Source organism: Henckelia pumila, chromosome 3 (genome assembly GCF_033568475.1).
Source record: "Henckelia pumila isolate YLH828 chromosome 3, ASM3356847v2, whole genome shotgun sequence".
In the NCBI taxonomy this organism is placed as follows: domain Eukaryota; kingdom Viridiplantae; phylum Streptophyta; class Magnoliopsida; order Lamiales; family Gesneriaceae; genus Henckelia; species Henckelia pumila.
Window position 1 is genome coordinate 35,027,191 of NC_133122.1, and position 19,522 is coordinate 35,046,712.

Here is a 19,522-nt window from a genome sequence, read left to right on the forward strand (position 1 = left end):
AAAAAAAATATTATTATCATTATTAAAATTATAATAGTAGAGATATTTTAATTAACTTTCAACTAATTGGTGAAACTTGAGATGAATTACAATTATATTCTAACTTAATTTTCAATAAAACCAAAATTATTAGACAAATTAGTCATTTTATTATTTATATAATCTCCTCTTTTTTAGCCATTATATTTTATTTTATTTTTCAAAATGACACTCGCTATCTTTATTTGCATTTTTAAATTTTTAGATCATATAGTTATCACTCAAACTTTTGAATATCTAATCAATTTTTCTAAAAATAAAATGACAATTAATTAACATAAAAAAATTATATATATACACAAATCAGGTGTGCTAGTCATCTATACTATCTATATACTGTATAAATATATTATATTATTATATTATAATAGTTCAACCCCTTAGATTAACCGATTTTGATGTATCAAATGACACCAATTTTTTTTTTCATTTTACCCCTAAATTTAACACACATATCTTTTATGTTAAATCTTAAATAACTAAATTATCCTAACTTTTATCTAACAGTCTTATCTCCTTTTATTTTTATCTTTTTTTTTTTTCAAATTTCATCATTTATCAATTCATATTAAATTATATACAAATTTTTTGTTACAACTTATCTCTAATTTATGTATCAAATTATCAAAAACATAAAAATCATATGTCGCGATCGCTAATATATATTACATTGCACACGCTTTGGTCACTAGTTATTAATTAAAATTTAAAACAAGACGATGGTTTTTTTTTTTTTTTTTTTTTTTTTATCATTATTGTTTTGAATCCCATAAAACAACAAAGTACATATGAGGCTTGGCAAAATCTGCAAGAAAAGTTGAATAACGGACTGATCTGTTTGATGGGAATAAATCAAAACTGATGGCTCTCAATTCTTAACCACATCCCAAACAAATTTCTATCCACCACTCAACCTGAATCCGTCAAATATATATGCACTCGCTAACTGGCAACTATTGTTAAATTTTCACGCTCTTTGCATTTCCATGGCTTGTAGACTTGCGCACTCCAGCTTCCTTTTCTTGGTATACAAAAGCTGAATTTATCTTTGATTCTCTGTGACGCACTGATACATTCGTCCCCTTTTCGTTTCAAGACTCAGTTTTTGGAGAATTTCATTTTACTTTGAATTTTCAGGGACCCCAAAAGAAGCAGTGTGCGGACAAACGAGCTGCTGCTCAGAATTGTACTTCATCAGGTTATGCATTTTTTCTTTTTCTTTTTTTGTGTGGTAAATTTTTTATTTTGTGTTTAATGTAAAATGTGGTTTCAGGGGTTGAATTGGATTGCAAGTATTTTGATTTTTCATCCATATTTTCTTTTGCACCTTTTGTTTTAACATGGTTTAAGGAGTAATTTTGGCTGCTGAGTGCTGACTTGAGCCATTGTCTTCCTTCATTCGCAACATAAAGGGTTGATGAAGGAATTGATGTTTTTTGGTTTTTTTGGTGCAAAGTTCTATTTTTGTAATTATTATTATAATTGAAGTCGTAATGAGAAACTAAAATAAATGAGAGACTGAGAATGAAGCTAGCAAACAAGATAAATTACAATGGACCCTGCTATGAGGATGAATTTAAATTTACCTGTCCATTTTGGGTGGCATTCTCGAGAAGTCTTACTCTAAATTTTCTGGAATACAAGGAGGAACAATAAAATACAGAAAGTGCTATTCGAATATTAGTAATCCTGAAAATCAGATCACAAGCTATTGCCATGTGTGCATTTGTGTGAATTTACTTTCACTTCGATTATAGCAGTAAAATGGACACAAATCAATCTATTTTTCAGTAAAGTCTAAATAATTTAAAGAATGCTTGATAAGGAGTTTTTGTCACGATTTTTGTCCAAGTCAGTGTCCTCCACCATTGGCATTGCTCATAGGTCCTGGATTAACAAGTCTCATCTTTGCAGGCATATTACTTTACCCTGTATATATAACATATTTGATTCAATGTCTAATAAAAAACAGGTACATTTCTTTTGACGCGGGAAAATCTACCTCAAAGAGGAGCTGCACAGAAACTGTGCCTCACACCCTTTAAAAGGTGTAAAATTGTGAAAGCAACGGCTGTCTCAGTGGCACCATCTCCAGCTGATAGTACAGAGTATAGACAACAATTATGTCAAAAGTATGGCTTTCGGCAGATTGGAGAACCCCTTCCAGATAATGTGACCTTAAAAGATATAATTGATACATTCCCAAGAAAGGTACGTTTACATTGCACTTCTAGAATCCATGCATTTTCTTTCTAACTTTGGCTCTAATGTAAGAAAGTTGTCTCTTGCACAGTCATCAATTAGTAATTTACTTGGTTGAAAAGGTTGACAGGGTGGTTTTGTTTACCCTCAACTTCTTACCTAGTTCTTATCCTGTAACTCTTACTATTTGGAACCTTTTTAAGTACCTCAGAACTAATAATGACTTGGGTTCATTTCATGATAGCTACTGGGATTCCATTCCCTTGAACAGAAAACTCTCGTGATTCTATTATTAAAACTTGGTTAAATCCAAACAGAAGAAAGAAAATTCAGTTACTTTATGTAACAATTTTAGATCACATTCTCAATGTTTTACCTTTGTTATTTGTGTAAAAGGTGTTCGAAATAGATGATATTAAAGCGTGGAAGTCTGTACTGACATCTGTAACTTCCTACGCTTTGGGGATCTGGATGATTGCCAAAGCACCATGGTATCTGCTTCCTCTGTCTTGGGCCTGGACCGGAACTGCGATTACAGGGGTTAGTTCTGTTCTTATATTTCCTATACTGCTATACACTTCAATGTTTTCAGCTGATAGATCCTCGGAAGCGTGGAAGAAATAAATAAAAAATTTCTGAGGGAATCCGTTTATCAAAGGCTCCCCTGTAACATAAAATCTTGTTCAATAACATCAATGGCCATCTCTGTTGCAAAATTTGCAACTTGGAAACACTGTTAAATCTTTTGTGATCCAATACGTTCCTTCTGAGAATCAATTGAGAATGTAATTTCACTGAATTCTTTGATCATGTACAGTGTTTTAACTTTTGTTTATGTTTACCCTCGGCCGTTGTGAAGTTTTTTGTTATAGGACATGATTGCGCTCACAAATCATTCTCACGGAACAAATTGTTGGAAGATGTTGTTGGAACTCTGGCCTTCATGCCACTGATATACCCATATGAACCATGGCGATTTAAGCATGATAGGCATCATGCAAGAACAAATATGTTAGTTTCCTGTTTCTTGATACCCATTCTTTTGGTAGAGTCTTGGTATATTTTTTATTTTTGTTCAGTCCTTTGATTTAATGTTGCAGGAGTTCAGTGGCTTATGTTTCTACTATTTGCTGCCAAGATTTTTATGTTACTAATACCAATTTTTTAAAAATGAAACTAGTTTGTTTTTCTGCTTGATATGGACCTAAATATGTGTTGCCAACAATAATATTTTTGTGGTTCAAGCTACATTGAGATTCCAGGGTACTCTAACGCCTTCGTTTTGGCAAAAGAAACAAATTTTGTTTAGTCATGGTCCTGCCCTATATGTTTATCAGTGTCATGACGACTTTCTAACGCCTTCGTTTTGGCAAAAGAAACAAATTTTGTTTAGTCATGGTCCTGCCCTATATGTTTATCAGTGTCATGACGACTTTGTTGTCGAATCGGAACTTGGTGGGGGGCAAAGGTCGTAAATTCAAATACTAAGGCAAGCCAAGTTTTAGAAAACAGACTTCACCTATTTTTAATGTATAAAGATTGAAATTTTTTTGTGCCTGCCAGCCGTTGATAGGGAAATTACTCGTACAAGTGAATGATTCCAAATGCAGAAAAATGAAAGAAGCTATTATTTGTTATATAAGCTGGACAGCTGGGGTAATACTTTTTTAAAAAATGAGGAGAAAAAGTAAATGAGAAATGTAGAATTGACAAGGAAGGAGATGTAACAAGAGGAGAATTTGAAATGGGATAATTTAATCCAACTTTATATTTCAGGTTGCTAGAGGATACGGCCTGGCACCCTGTTGTAAGAGAGGAATTTGAGTCCTCGCCAGCACTTCGAAAGGCAATTATCTTTGGATACGGCCCATTCAGAACATGGATGTCTATCGCTCATTGGTAATATTTAGTATTCAAATCCTTGTTGAGTTTATGTAAAAATTAAAATGTTGCTTTACAGTGTTTTGGTTTTAAAATAATCTTTTAGGTTGATGTGGCACTTTGATCTGAAGAAGTTCAGACCTAATGAAGTTAACCGTGTGAAAATAAGTCTGGCCTGTGTATTTGCCTTTATGGCTATTGGATGGCCACTGATAATATACAAAACCGGAGTCATAGGCTGGATCAAGTTCTGGTTGATGCCGTGGTTAGGCTATCACTTCTGGGTAATGCTTTTTTTCTAACATCTTTCTTGATATTCTGCAAATGGTCCATTTTTCAAGTGCCCCTGCTTAGGATGTGGTTTCATAGTTTATCATATTGTTGTGTTAACCCAAAAACTCATCAACTTTATAATTGATTTGGTCTCTCTTTTTTTTTTGAGCAAAAATTGATTTGGTCTCTTACCGCTATTGGAGTGACTATTTTGTCAGTTCTAATCAATACCAAATTCAATATATCGTTTTTTTTTTGGTTGACAAATTCAATATATCGTTATGATGATGTTATAATATAATTTGCACATGTTTAAAAGTGAGAAAATGCAAAGTAAGGGATGTGGTTAAATTGGAACTACTTGAAAAGAAACTTTTGCCTTATTTACCACTTTTGGATGAATTTTTCGTAAAACTTCCCCTTTAACCAAAATGAGAGGAAAAAAAGAGAACCACATCCTGAACTGATATCTAGCAGCTTGCCTCTCTTGTATCTCTAGTTTTATAGGTTGGCTTTTGTATGATAAGTTCCCACTCAATAGTTTGGATATCTAATTCGAACTACCTGTTTGCATTTCACAGATGAGCACTTTCACAATGGTCCATCACACTGCACCTCATATACCCTTCAAGTCTTCAAATGAGTGGAATGCTGCTCAGGCCCAACTTAATGGAACTGTTCACTGCGATTACCCGAGTTGGTAAGAGCGCTGCATGCCTATCTCCCTAAACCTAAAATGAATTAGATATCAAGGGAGCAGTTATTAAAATAAAATCATTAACTAGTAGAGATGAGATAAAGATAAATAATTAAATGTGTGCGGCCAAAGGTTTGCGACTACACTTGAAGTTAAAGCTATTTATAAAGGTGCAACTCAAATATTTTAAAAAATATATAGTAGCCCAATATCATGTGCTGATTATTGTAATACATAGACGATCATACAAGACAGTGATGGCATTTGTTGTTACCCAACAATATCTTTTCTTTTCTTGATGAATCCATTTTGTTATGTGATAGGATTGAAATTCTTTGTCATGATATCAACGTACACATTCCTCATCACATTTCATCGAGAATTCCTAGCTATAACTTAAGGGAAGCTCACAAATCGCTTCAAGAAAACTGGGGGAAGGTATTATTATTACCATCCAAATTTCAATTTGATCATTTTCTATCAAGTTATATTTCGAATGCTTGCACAGTACCTGAACGAGGCTACATGGAACTGGCGTTTGATGAAGACGATTCTGACCACATGTCATGTGTACGACAAGGACCGAAACTACATTGCCTTCGACGAAGTCGCCCCAGAGGACTCTCAACCAATCGCATTCCTTAAAAAAGTAATGCCCAATCATGCATGATTTTTTAGTGTTGCGGCACTGCGTTTTTGTTTGATTCTTGATTCATCTTTTGCCGAATTAGTTGTTACAGTCTCCTATACAACAAGAAAATTCTTGTATTCTTTCTCTAGTTTTATAGAAAAAATAGTGTATCTGATCATACAGTCATACAGATGATGATTTCGTTTTATGGATAGAGAATACGAAATTCTTGCCAGTAAAATTTGAAGGTCAAGTTCCTCTGGCCCTGTGTTGCTAGGACTATTGTTGGGTGTACGTGCTGACGCGTGTTTGTTAATGTATGTATTATTAAATTACGATTTTAGAAGATAAAATATATTTAATAGTTGTTTTTTTTAAAAAAAAACTCAAACAGTTAAAACATGGTGGGGAGTTACTTTTCAAAATCTGAAAATCAATTGAAATTACTGAATTACACATTTGATTTTTAAAATGGTTTTATTAAGTGGAGGGTAATTTTGAAAATTCATTTAAAAATACCAAAATCAGTTACATTTTATTAGATAGTAATAGATATAGCACTGTGTAAAATGTAATAAATTTTTTTTTTGTAACTCTAATAATTAATAAGTTTTGAGTTTTCTTCTAATTTATTCGCGGCCATAAAGTTTCATGAAAAATATGAAAATAATTTTTTTACTCTAATATTTATACCCAATCCATTTTCTCACACTATTCTCTCGAGATGAAAAAATATCGGTTAATCGAAATAATTGGCCGAACCGAATATAATAGATTTAATATGTTCTATTAAAAAAAAAATACCAATTATGAATTGATCTACTTTCACCTTCACCTTCAATTTCGATTATTAATATTGGGTCCATCCAAAAAAAAAAATTATTGCTATTGGGGCTCTAATACCCAATAATCTTCATCGTTCGGGTGGCCCAATTTTTTATGTCGCGGAAGTGAAGAAGCAGCTCCTCCTCGTCCCTAGTCTTCTTCAAGCATCTCTTGCTTGCTTGTCTATTCTCATTTTGAGGTAATTCTACTATACTAACTCAAATTGTCTTATTCAATCATTTGAGTTTATTTCTCTTTTTTCGTGATCTGCTTTTGTAATAGTTGGTATTTTTTTGCAATTAGCTCTTGAATTGAGGTTTGGATTAGATATTGATCACAATGTGTTTGATAAAATGTTCCAATTTAAGGTATTACTATTCTTGTTTCATGGGGATCAAAGCAGTTGTTTTGCACATAAGCAATTAGATATTGATTGGTTATATTTCCTACACAGCCCAATAATTAGCTACAAATGAAAGTTTGAGGGGGAAAAAATAAAAATAAAAATAAAGATCATCAAATTTACAGAGAATTAATGGAGCTGGAGATTTTATGGAACAAAATTTGGAGATGGAAAAATAATAAATAAAGCATCCAATCATTCTCAATAGCAATCCCAATAAACTGGATGGATATATGTGGTATCTACTAGCTTAATGATTAAAGAAAGATTAAGATAAAAATCTATGAAGATGCTTTGACATGCAAGTTATTCTTCTCGTTTACGCCTCTTTAACTTTTAATATGTTTTATCAATATTTTGTTTGGGAAGAGGTACATGCATTTGCCATGGGCTATGAAGGTGTTATGACTGTTTTATTCATTTTGAGCTTCCTTGTCTTTTTAGAACTGCAGTTTTCGATTTCTTAAAAAATTTTAATTGTTTGAAACTACAATGAAAAAATCTCTTACTCATGATTTTAATTATTATGTATTATTTTGTTCCTCGTTAAAAAATTCTAGCCCGGGTGGATTTGGAATTCTGGCTTCGCCATTGTTGTTGATGTATGCAATTAACCCTTTATTATATGTACACGTACTAGATTATTATTGCCGATCATATTATGCCCAGAAAGGAAAAAAAAATGATTATTTTGATGCTAAACTTTTTTTTTTTATAACAAAAATCTGTTATTCCGACATCTACTCTCTCGACCATTTGATTTTTTCCTACTGTCTTCTGCATTCGAATCATCTCCCCATCCCCTCGGCTGCTCGCTGTTGATTATCATAGGTTGACCGCACTCTTCGGATATTTTTTCTAATTGAAAATTTGCTTTGTTTTATAATCTGTATTTATTGTGAATAATTTTGTTAACAATTTTATGGTGATTGCATTGAAAGTGAAGTCATGAATTTCCATGGATATTTTCTGCTCTTGCCTCGAATTCAGATATATGTGATTTTATTAATATCAAATTGTGGGTTTCATTCACCTTTTCACAGCTATGGTGGGGCTTTCTCTTGGAGAGAAAAATTTCATTAAGGGTGGGATTGCTCAGGACATGCGAACTGATGGAAGGAAAAGATTAGCTTACCGTCCCATCCATGTGGAAACTGGTGTGATTCCTCAGGTATCCAGATTTGAAATCTTCTTGTTTGTCAAATATATAGTTATGTTTGCTCATTTCTGCTCATGGAGATGAAAAGGCTAGCGGCTCAGCAAGAGTGACTATAGGTGCAACAATTGTCATTGCAAGTGTTAAGGTATTGAATTTCTCATGGTTTTGGGAAAGTAAGATCTTTCTCTGTTATAATTCGATTCGTGTGCAATGCATAATTTCATTTGCAGGCTGAGCTTGGCAAGCCCCATCCATCTCATCCTGACAAAGGAAAGATTTCAATATTTATTGATTGCAGCTCGATAGCTGAACCGACATTCGAGGTTTAAAATCTTTCATGTTTCTATTGATTTATGCGATTAGTTACAACACTGAAATCCACCTATGATACTTTGGGTGGTTTAGAATTTTTTATTTTTTAGGTGGAAGCATTTTCTTCCACATAATTTGTAAGAAGTTGTTCATGCCATTCATCACGTTATGGTGATTGTTACTGCTTAAAATCTGGAGCGTCTTATGGGGTTTTTCACTGTTCACTTGAAGGCTATTTTTTACAGATTGGATTTTATGCTTTTTGCTAGACAAAATTGTTGCAATGTTAATACGTGAATTTTATCCTGCATTTGCATTTGTTTATTGCGGGCTTTAGATACTGGATATTTGTAAGCTCGTTAATAATCTCACCGTACGGTGTACCTCTTCCTCATGGGGAAGATAACCAGATGCTTCTTCTGTTCAGTTATATAAATCCATTATGCATACAACTAGAATTGCGATAATGATAAAAAAAGAAACCCTTTTTTCTTCTTAACACTTTTGATCGCACAGTTGCATTTAATTGCTAAATAGAGGTCTATCGAAGTGCTTCATTGATTTATCATGTTCGTAATGGTAGTGTTTTATTTAGGTTATTTTGCTATATCTCACATGAGATTTAAAGTTTTACTTTTCCCGTCGAGGAGGCTTTGAGGTGTAGAATCAAGAAGCATATAAAGGAGGATCCTCATCTTTTTTGAGTGAGCTTTTTGAAATACCCATGCAAGAAAAAAGGGATTAAAAGACAATATTTAGCATCCGTTAAAACTGATGTTGAAGTTTAAAATAAAGTATGTTTCTGTTTGTTGATGCAAATTTTTTTGTTTAAACAAGATATTTTCCAGAGCTCTAGTCTTAAAGAATACTCTGGCTCTTTCCTGGGATATCCTAATTCATGCGTGTCTCTGTATGTTATCCCGTCTCATTCAATGCCCTACACATCTGTAATAGGTTTGTTATAATTTTTCTTCGTCCTAAATCACAGGGCAGAGGCAGCGAGGAATTAGCCTCAGAGCTTTCTTCAGCACTTCTATTATGTCTATTGGGTGGTCAAAATGGGGCAGGTATAAATAATCAACGAGTCAGGGAGAGGTTATATATAATGTTGACAGTTTAAAAACTTGGTATTCACTATCATTGCGCTGCAGGGGCTGGGATTGATCTCTCGTTTCTATCTATCATTGAGGGGAAGTTTTGTTGGGATCTTTATATTGACGGCCTTGTCCTTAGTTCCGATGGTAATATGTTGGATGCCTTGGGAGCTGCTGTTAAGGTTTATGTTCTTTCTTTCTTATTGTACCAAATTCGGAGATTCTTTAAATTACAATATTGTGGTTTTACTGTTATATCTTTCTTATTTGCTTTGTCCCACATATACTGCACTTGTAGGCCGCATTAAGCAATACGGCCATTCCGAAAGTCCAAGTTTCAGCAGAGGCGTCTTCCGATGATCAGCCAGAGGTTGATGTAAGTGACGAGGAGTTTCTTCAGTTCGATACAACAGGTGTCCCTGTTATTATCACCTTAACAAAGGCAAGTTAGTTTAAATATCTGGTGTTTGTCTTACCTTTAAACACAACCATCCTGTTCTCTTACCCAAAATTTCAGGTTGGAAGGCCTTATATAGTAGATGCAACTTTGGAAGAGGAATCCCAAATGAGCTCTGCTGTCTCCATTTCTGTGAATAGACACGGGCGGATGTGCGGACTAACAAAAAGAGGGGGTGCAGGATTATGTCCAAGCACCATAATGGATATGATATCGGTTGCTAAACACGTAAGTGAGCAATTGATGAATGACTTGGATTCGGCAATAGCTGCTGCTGAGGCTTGTGATGAGGACTCATGAGAAGGTGAATTTAGGCGATTTTTTTAGGCATCATTTGAATTTAATCATCTTAAATGATTTGTAGATGTGTTTGAAGATTGCACTTTTAATGGCAAGTGTTTTTATTTAGAGTGCATTAGTCATACCTTCAAATTCGTTGGGTTTAGTTATTCATGGAGGGGAGAAGTAGAACACATTATTCATCAAGTTGTTAGTGTTCGTAGATTTTCTTGAATACCACATTTACCATTGTCATGTTTAATGTTTTAAATTAAATTAGTTTTAAAGCTCGATCGGTGACCCAGGATGTTAATCTGGTCCGAGTCTTTCAATTAATCACCTTTTAACTTACCCAGGAGAAAACCAAATAAAGCTATGATTCTATGTTGGAACAAAGTTAACATGTTGCTTAAAAATTGTTTCTCCGATGGCCTGGATTTGAACCTTTTTTAAAAATTTAAAAAATATTTATTTAACAGATTTTTTTTAAGAAATGCTATTTTTTTACTTGAAAACCTTGGAGTTATTTTTTTCTCATTTGTATTTGGCATGAAATTCATAATAATTTCTTTAAAAAAAATCATGATAATATCTTAAAATTTTAGTGCTATTTATTACTTGAAACTTTTATTAGAGCTCGAGCAATCTCAAGAATATGGGGATGCTTGTGTTCGACCGTGCCATTTTGTTGAGTCGTATAAGCACAAGAACCTGATGTATCGCTGTCGATTATTGTAGGTTGACCACGCTCTTCGTAAATTTTTCAGACTGAAGATTTGTTTTTCCGAATCTCCTCTCTCAACTTTGTTTTATATTCTGTATTTATTGTGAATATAAAAAAAATATTTTGATATACGAACTATTGATAAAATGTCAAATTTATATATGAAGTGTTGGAAATCTTAAGTTTCGGTGTTTTTGTGTACATTTGTCAATCACATCGCTAAACTGAATTTAGCCAATAAACTGCTAAAAGTTACTAAACTACTAGCAGTCTAGCATCGTGGAACCAAAATCTTATAAGTAAACTGCTCGCACGCTCAACTGCTAAAGCTTACAACAATTTACTTACCCATCCAAACTACTCTCAGTCTACCTATTTGTCACTAGGCTGCCATTGTCAGTCATCTGAAGTTCGCACAATTAGTTTATCAACAGTCAGAGAATATTCAGTTGACGGTCAGTTTACCTCAGTGTATAAAATCTTTCGTACACTGACATTCTGCAACAACCGCCCACACTCAAATTGTACTACTGTGGCAGAAAATGATGACGTGACACATGACGCATACAAACAGAGCTTCGAGAAGAATTTAAAGATATCATATAATAATATTTAAAATTATGATAGTTGACACCCAAGCCTATAAATAGGCGCATCGATCAGTTGAGAAAAACTATCTCACAAGTATTGAATACGAACTCACATTCTAAGCAGTCTACCAAAAAGCTTTCAAAGTTCATCAAACAAAACTGAACAAAACCCGAAGCACACATTCATAGACTTTATCTGATCGTTGAAAGATCAATTTGTGCACTTATAATCGAGTTGTAATATCTTTGTATTGAATTCAATCGAGAACTGTATTTGTTGTTGTTGTTGTTACTAGGAGTTCTGAGATAGACGATTGTGTATAAGTCATAGTCTTGGAGTAGCATTTTGCAAAGTATTGTAAAATTCAAAGTCTTCTAGTGTTATTCTTTGAGGATGAAGAGAGGGCGACGTATGAGTATTGAAATCTCCGAACATCCAAAAACATTCGACTATGTCTTTCATTTCAGTGTACTTTATTCATTTAGTTTCGCATTCACTTTTATACCTAGTGTTCAAAATCTTTTTGTTGGAATTTTTTTAAGTATGACAATGGGTCGGGTCTAAACCTGGCCCGGCGGGACGGGTCTAGACCCGGCCAAAATATATATATTAATATATAAATATAAAATATATATGTAAGTATATATTAATAATATATAATTATATTTTTATATTAAATAATCAATACTTTATTCATAATTTGAGTTTATAATATTTTTGGGTTGAAATGATTTTAATATATCATGATATTTTTAATATTAAAATATATTATTACAAAAATTTCTTTAGTTCTTAACTATTAATTAAATAAAAAATGATACATTTTCATTTGTGAGAATATTTTTTGTCCTAAATATTGTTAATATAAATTTGGAAAATAAATTTAATGATTTTTTGTTAATTTTTTAACTTATTTAAATTTTTTATTTAATAAAATTTAAATTAATAAAATTTGGCGGATCCAACGGGTCTAAACCGAATTGGACCAGCTGGGTTCACGGGGCGGGGCGGGTCTTAGGTTTGCCCGAACCCGCCCCGCTGCCATTCTTACATTTTTCGCACATTATATTTGTTTGTCAACTTACATAGACACCAAGAAAGTAAGAAGTCAGTCACTAACCCGATTGAATTCTAATCTTTAGAGTTGAGAAATTGTTGAAGTATATTCATTCCCCCTACACACAACCGATCTTATCATGAACAATTGAAAATTGTTTAATTGACATATGATCAAGCTCAAAAGTCAATTTTTTCCTTTAGTTAAATGAATTTTAAGTCCAATATTGTTATTAAATTCAACTAAATACATATTTTGCATTTAAATTATTTTATTAATTAAAATTATAAAAATAAATTCATATTTACTATACGATAAAAAGAAATTGTATATCATGCATCCAAAAAAATATTCAACGTGAAATTTGTATATTATAAATAAAAAAACACACACACAAACAAATATCTATGTATATATCTTTGGAAAAAAATCGGTAGTCTATAAAAGTCGGAGCAACAACACAATTTTGTTTATTGTCTCGAGTTGCACGATGATTACCGACAATTTTTCTATTTTATTTAGATATTTCTGATAAATTACATGATTTTTATTATTTTTAAAATTAAATATTTAAATATAAAAAAAATTATTATATTTTTATAAATATAATAAATTATATTTTATTTTTGTATCTTCTTATTTATTGATGAATTATAATTATATTAATATAAATGATAATATTATAACACAGATAAAGAAAAAAAATCATTTTATTATATATTTATAAATATTTTTTAATATATATTATTTTTAATATATAATTCATATATATATATATGTATGTATATTTATTCTTTAATATTTATAATAATTTCTTACAATGAATATGATTTCTTTATAATATAAAATTTAAATAAATATAAATTTATTCTTATAATTGAAATCAATAAAATAATTTTAAAAAATAAAATGTGTATCTATTTGAATTTAACAAAAATATAGGACTTTAAAATAATTTAAGTAAATGATAAAATTGAATTTATAACTTGATCTTGTATCAATTAAATCATTTTCAATAGTTCATGTACAAATTTGACGTTTTATCAATAGTTCGAATTGAATTTATATATATATATATATATAACAATTTTTGGGATTAAAATTTCTATCAATGATATGATTCCCAAATTATGATATTCTTTGGTGGGAGAAAGTGTATAAAGTGGTTGAAACTGCAAAAGGAAGCAAGGTGCTTATATTCTTTGTTGAGTTGTTTGGTGATAAAGGGAGAAAGAAAGTATCTTCTTTCAACCACCAATTTCCCTTTCCCACCACTTTCCACCTTCCCATAACATGACCTGTTAGATTAAGCAAAAATCATCTCATTTTGAAATTAACAAAAGATGTAAACTACACTTCCTTCCAAACTAAGACATGTATCATATCATCAAGTTGTTAGGTCCTCCCATCCGCCTGTAAATTAAGTCGCAAATCGAGTCAACCCGCACCGCAATCCATATGTGCACTACCTAGGATTAAGAATCAGGTTTGCAAAAAAGTAAAAGGCGAAAAAAGAAGATGTCCCGATTAGAAGGAGACTTGGCAAACACTAAAAAAATTTTGCGGTCCCTAGAAAGCCATGAAAATGATAGATGTAAGCTGTAACCTTCACTAGTGCATTCTAATAGATCATGGTGGACTCCGTGGGACTAGTGCAACCATCAATATATCTCATAGATGGGGAAAAAACAAAGATAATAATGTCAACCTCACAATCAGTACTCTCAACCGGAACGAGAGAACCTGATCCGGCTCGGTAAAAATCGGTTCGTTTAAAAATAACCTGACCTACAAGGACTATGACACCCCTATATAAGGTTTTTCAATTCATCTATATAGACTTCAAGTATGCATCTACTAGAAGCAAAGAGACATACACTAACATGGTGGTTGCTAGGAAATCAATTTTTCTATGCCATTATGATATCTTTGCACATTGTAAATTTGTAGATAATACTCATTTTCTTGTATAATTAACAAAGTCACCTAAAGTATTCATCACTTGAAATCCAAGAAAACAGAAGTATAACATTAACTGTGGTCCATGTGTCAAAAATCATAAAATTGCTGGAGGCTTAGTCTCCCATATATCAAAAACATTTTCTTCACTATGTAGCGCGAAAAGTCGATCCCCGCCTATGGAAAAGTCACATATCGAACCACCCCGACTATTCTTCAACCTCGACGTCAGTACCCAATCTGGACCACAAAACACCGATATGCTATCATTCATCGACGAAAATAGCTGCCCATCATGCATCGCCAGCTTCGGATAGCAGGGCTCGTCCGGCATTTTCTCCTTCATGAGCCTACTTCTGGAACTCCATCTCACAGTTCCTGCAGTACTCCTCAAATCTATGAATCCTAAATCTTCATACTCATTCACCACACATATTGAATTCGTTTCCTCCATGGCTATCGCGTCCCTAACCCTTCGCTCTTCGTTTATTGGATCCCCTATATCACACCATGACCACACCATGTTTTTTACACGGAAATCCAACAAACTAATGTAACAATCATCTTTTCTTGGAAACATTGTTGATACCAACAAACAGTTTGTACCATGTAACCATTGCAACTTGTCCGCATCACCGAGCGACCATCCGTTCGGTTCATAGAAGAAATCTATCTGTTTTCCAGTTACTTGGTCCCAAACACCGATCCCATATTCGTTGCTTCGACCTTTACAACTAGAGAACAACTTGTAATTTGAATCAGAACACAATGCACCACCAGTGTAACTCTTCACCTGATTCTCATGTTTCACTTGAAACTTAAACCTTAATTCTCCAGTCAATGCATTGAACAACCCCATCCCTCCATCGTCTCGGCCTAATCTCTCACAGGCGCTGATCACAACGTTTTCAGCATCCACCCAAGTCGCATCATTCACCCTTTGATAATCAAGATTGATAAGAGGGTGCTCTTCCAGCATCCAATCATACACATGAACCATACTACCATGAGCCACACAGCAGCCACCATCTGGTCCTGCCCGAATGGCCGTGCCATCCCCCGGAGCCCGTCCGACAATCGACCGAGCCAAATGGAGCCGATTCCCATCGAATGAGCCCCACTTGGCAGTCCTGACATGGTCCAAGAGTCCATAGAACAGGGCTTCACTGTATAGCAATTTCTCAGGAACATTTGAGGGTATGTGAAGCTCCCCTGTTCGGAGGAGATCAAGAAGTACCGCAAAGCAATCGGGGTTTCGATCGATGAAGTGTTCGGTGATAGCGTCGGATTGGAGACCCCAATTATCATCAAACATAGAGCCGAAGAGGGAATTCCGGCCAGCGTTCCCCAGGGTTGTGGCCGTGGTTTCAAATTTCCGGCCGCCAACATTGAATCTCACCCTATCTTTCTGAACTCCCATTATTCAGCTGAAATCAACCCAAGAATAGGGCTTTGATTTTGAAAGTGGCGGAAACACAAGAGATAAATGAATCTCAAAGCAAAATGTTTATGAAATCAAAATCAAGAGTTTGGAGGAAAGAATCAACAGGAGGAAAAAGGGATCAAAATTCAGATCTTAACACATCAATCCAAGTACCCAGAAAGCTCGCAGAGAAATCAGAAACATATCTACTCATTTAACGCAGAAAATCTCTAGCTTTTAGCAGAAAATATGCATGTGGTCATATGGTAAAGATTGACCGAGGATCAAACGAAGATTGGTAAGATGGGCTTTAAAATCTATGAGAAATTCGGTGAAAAAGTGCGGAAAATTGAAGGCGGGGGCAGTTGAATTTTCAAAATCCACTCTGTTTTCTGATCTTGTGTTTTAGCTTTGTTTTCTGCATTTGGTCGTATGAACTTCGATTATTAAGCTTTTATACAAGAATAACAGGTTTGTTCCATTTGCTACTCCACTTCCTCGCCTTTTCAGCCTTTTATAAATGAAAAAAAATTTAAAATATGTGTGTAAATAAAATTTTGGTAAATTTATTTGAAAAATATATTTAAAACAAAACATAAGCTTGTCAGATAAAAATTTAAAGTTAAATTCGTTTAACTTGTAACAATTCTGAGATAAATGACATCTGACGAGTTTCTTGGATTAAGGTATTTGAGTTTTCAAAAAATAAAAATAAAAATAATAATTTAAGGTATTGTGTAAGTGAAAACTGTAAGCATAAACACGTTATGAAGATCATTGTTTGTACACTGAGAACGATCAAACGTGGGATTTACCTAAACATAATTAACTAAATATATCATGCAATTAATTCCATTTTAACTCAACACAACGAATATCGAATATCTATTTTATGGGAGAGTTTATGTTACCATATGATCACTGCTCATGTGGAAAACATCTGAAATACCAAAAAAAAAAAAAAAAAAAAAGGACTGTTGAATTCCTACATAGTCAGTGCACATAAGCTATCATAGTCTCTTCCCTGTTTTACAATCAACATTTATTATATTTGTTTATATCTTAAAGTAACTGTTGTGAAAAAGTAGAACAACTTCATCATCTTCACATGGACGAAATGGATCCTTTTCTATATTCAATGATCTGACAAAGTATAACATCACTTCTTGAATTTCTTTATTCGTTCCAATGATGTTTAAATCATCAACATATACAGCAATAATCACGCATCCCGATGTTGTTTTCTTGATGAAAACACAAGGGCATATTGGATCATTTACATATCCCTTTTTCAACAGTAACAATATTGTAGTCCGTTTTTTTTTTTTTTATTTTAAATGGTTATGTTAGTCTTTATTATTATTATTATGTTTAGTTTAAAAATAATGATATTATGGGAAAGGAATATTTCTATAATAACGTGTGGACTTTTACGTTACATTATCAGTGCTAATCTAATTATCTCAATTTCCTGGATGTGAATGATGCTCCTATTTCAAGGTTATTAATTTTCTTCACAAATATTTGAATTAATATTTGAATTTGTTTTTTTTATACCCTTACTATAGATACATAAATAATTTTCTAGTTTGTGTGGATGAAATGAAGTGAGTAGAATTAAACAAAAAAAATGATTAAAAACAGTAAATATTATAATATAAATATATACTATATATTAACTATTTCTCTAGACTCTCATATATAGATATTCCAAAATAAAACTCTTTAGTGTTTGGATCACGGGAATTGGACGGGATTTGGTGGGATTTGGAATTAGAAATACCGTTTTAGTGTTTGGCAACTTGAGATTTCAAAACGGGATTGGTATTTGGTGGGATTTCATAGAATTTCAATTAGTTAAGTGAAATCTTGACAAAATTGATCGAATTTCACGGGATTTCACGGGATTTAAGTTTATAAAGCAATAAAATTATTTTTAATAATAAATTCATATACTTTAATTATAAATTTTAAGTTTTTTTTATATTTTTTTATAAAATATTATTTATCCAAAATTTATACTATCAAATTTCAAAATATATTTGAACTTTTTGCCAAACACAAAATGGAATTTCAATTCCATGGATTTTAAAATCCAAATCCAAATCCAAATCCAAATCCAATTCCAAATCCAATTCCAAATTCTATTTTTTAGACATCCAAACACACTAGCATGCTTAATTGTTTTCGTGAAGATTTAAAATCCAAAACCAATTAATTAGACAATTAATGTGGTCAAAGAATAGTAATATTAAATTATTATTTTTTTAAAAAAAAAACAATATGAAATGAAATGAAATAATATAATGAATGAAGTTAGTATAGACGTGGGGAGTTGGTTCAGACCAAGTCTTATCCACAAGAAGTCAACTCAGACCTGCCATAAATAGTTGCGTGTCCAAATGGAATATATATTTCAGTGGCCGTCTGTCTCTAAATTTTATACTTTGGCATCATCTATATTCATGGAAATAAATTTTTTGGAGTAATTTTTCCCAAAAGATTAATTAAATTTAGATAGGACAATAGTCCTATACTGATCTTCTTTTTTTTAAAGAAAAAAAGGAGCTGAAATTAATTCCCATTAACAAGAAAATTCATCGATAGTAGCGTATCTATGCATGTTTATGTACATATTATATCTCTATTATCTTTGTTTTTATATAATTATATATATTATATAAGTGTGAGCAGGAGCGGATCCAGGATACTATATTAGGAGGTGTCATGTCAGTATACACAATGACAAAAATAATTATTATATGTTTATATATAACTTTCAATAACAAAAATATAATAAATAAAAAATAAATATTGTGACGTCGCGGAATAATTTTTTTATTTTTCTAAAGGATGTGTTCGTAGGTATAAAATACCACACAAAATTAAGTTCAATCAACGAGTCAAAAATCATATGACTCAAAACTTGTTTAAAATCTCGTTGAACAAAATGATACTAATGTATATAGGAACGCCTGAACTTCTTTTTACATGCAACTCGAAACTATAAAATATACAGTCTCAAAAAAATAACATATTTAAAACATGATTCGATCTTAAAAATAACATGCTAAGACATTAATTCAAACAAGCATGCATAAAATATTATAAGGCATAAATTTTATAATATATATTATTTTGGAGACACAAGTGGATTTGAGTTTATTTTTTATCCAAATCGATGAGTAAATTTTTATTTAGAAAAAACATTGCAACTTGCAAGCAAAACAAGATTATCAATTAAGACACCACTAAAAAAATAAAATTTATCATAATATAAAACAAAAAAGAACGAAAGATTAATAGAAGTCACGTGACTAAATGAAAAATTATCAATCACGTAATTAACCAATTTTGATGTTAAGAAATGCCGAAAATTTATTAATTTTGATTTAAAAAAATAATGAAATTATTGACTACCAAAAGCTCAAAAATCTCATTAAACTTAAAACATATTAAAAATAGACCAAAGTAATGTAATTGAAAACAAGTAAAATAATCTCTTTAAAAAATTTA

The 19,522-nt window shown here is 32.2% G+C and overlaps 3 protein-coding genes across 5 annotated transcripts; 2 read left to right on the forward strand and 1 right to left on the reverse strand.

Annotated features, from left to right (window-relative positions):
* The first annotated feature begins 876 nt into the window (after positions 1-876).
* Positions 877-5,999, forward strand: LOC140891092 (omega-6 fatty acid desaturase, chloroplastic). The gene is made up of 10 exons (XM_073299371.1): positions 877-1,064; positions 1,177-1,237; positions 2,012-2,250; positions 2,638-2,781; positions 3,101-3,252; positions 4,018-4,140; positions 4,229-4,406; positions 4,977-5,095; positions 5,416-5,530; positions 5,601-5,999. The coding sequence occupies exons 1-10, from the start codon at positions 1,026-1,028 to the stop codon at positions 5,760-5,762; spliced, it is 1,332 nt and encodes a 443-aa protein (XP_073155472.1). The 5' UTR covers positions 877-1,025; the 3' UTR covers positions 5,763-5,999.
* A 635-nt stretch (positions 6,000-6,634) lies between these two features.
* Positions 6,635-10,498, forward strand: LOC140891495 (uncharacterized). Of its 3 annotated transcripts, none has more exons than XM_073300010.1 (8): positions 6,635-6,747; positions 7,995-8,122; positions 8,163-8,255; positions 8,341-8,433; positions 9,411-9,489; positions 9,574-9,698; positions 9,815-9,958; positions 10,034-10,498. In XM_073300010.1, exons 2-8 carry the CDS (start codon positions 7,997-7,999, stop codon positions 10,271-10,273), a joined length of 900 nt encoding a protein of 299 aa, XP_073156111.1. In that variant the 5' UTR covers positions 6,635-6,747; positions 7,995-7,996; the 3' UTR covers positions 10,274-10,498. The 3 variants fall into 3 exon arrangements, with proteins under 3 accessions (XP_073156111.1, XP_073156112.1, XP_073156113.1); XM_073300011.1 differs by having other exon boundaries at positions 8,199-8,255; XM_073300012.1 differs by having other exon boundaries at positions 7,995-8,108; positions 8,199-8,255.
* Positions 10,499-14,606: 4,108 nt separating this feature from the next.
* Positions 14,607-16,503, reverse strand: LOC140890854 (BTB/POZ domain-containing protein At4g30940). The gene has a single exon (XM_073298975.1). The coding sequence runs from the start codon at positions 16,001-16,003 to the stop codon at positions 14,681-14,683; it is 1,323 nt and encodes a 440-aa protein (XP_073155076.1). The 5' UTR covers positions 16,004-16,503; the 3' UTR covers positions 14,607-14,680.
* Between the last annotated feature and the right edge of the window lie 3,019 nt (positions 16,504-19,522).

Excerpts from the sequence above, each read along its gene's own strand:
- LOC140891092 (XM_073299371.1), top strand. The coding sequence starts at position 1,026 with ATGGCTTGTAGACTTGCGCACTCCAGCTTCCTTTTCTTG. Across the intron at positions 1,065-1,176 it reads ACTCCAGCTTCCTTTTCTTG|GGACCCCAAAAGAAGCAGTG; the intron begins GTATACAAAAGC and ends TTGAATTTTCAG. Across the intron at positions 4,407-4,976 it reads GGTTAGGCTATCACTTCTGG|ATGAGCACTTTCACAATGGT; the intron begins GTAATGCTTTTT and ends TGCATTTCACAG.
- LOC140891495 (XM_073300010.1), top strand. The coding sequence starts at position 7,997 with ATGGTGGGGCTTTCTCTTGGAGAGAAAAATTTCATTAAGGGTGGGATT. Across the intron at positions 8,434-9,410 it reads TAGCTGAACCGACATTCGAG|GGCAGAGGCAGCGAGGAATT; the intron begins GTTTAAAATCTT and ends CCTAAATCACAG. Across the intron at positions 9,699-9,814 it reads CCTTGGGAGCTGCTGTTAAG|GCCGCATTAAGCAATACGGC; the intron begins GTTTATGTTCTT and ends CTGCACTTGTAG.
- LOC140890854 (XM_073298975.1), bottom strand. The coding sequence starts at position 16,003 with ATGGGAGTTCAGAAAGATAGGGTGAGATTCAATGTTGGCGGCCGGAAA.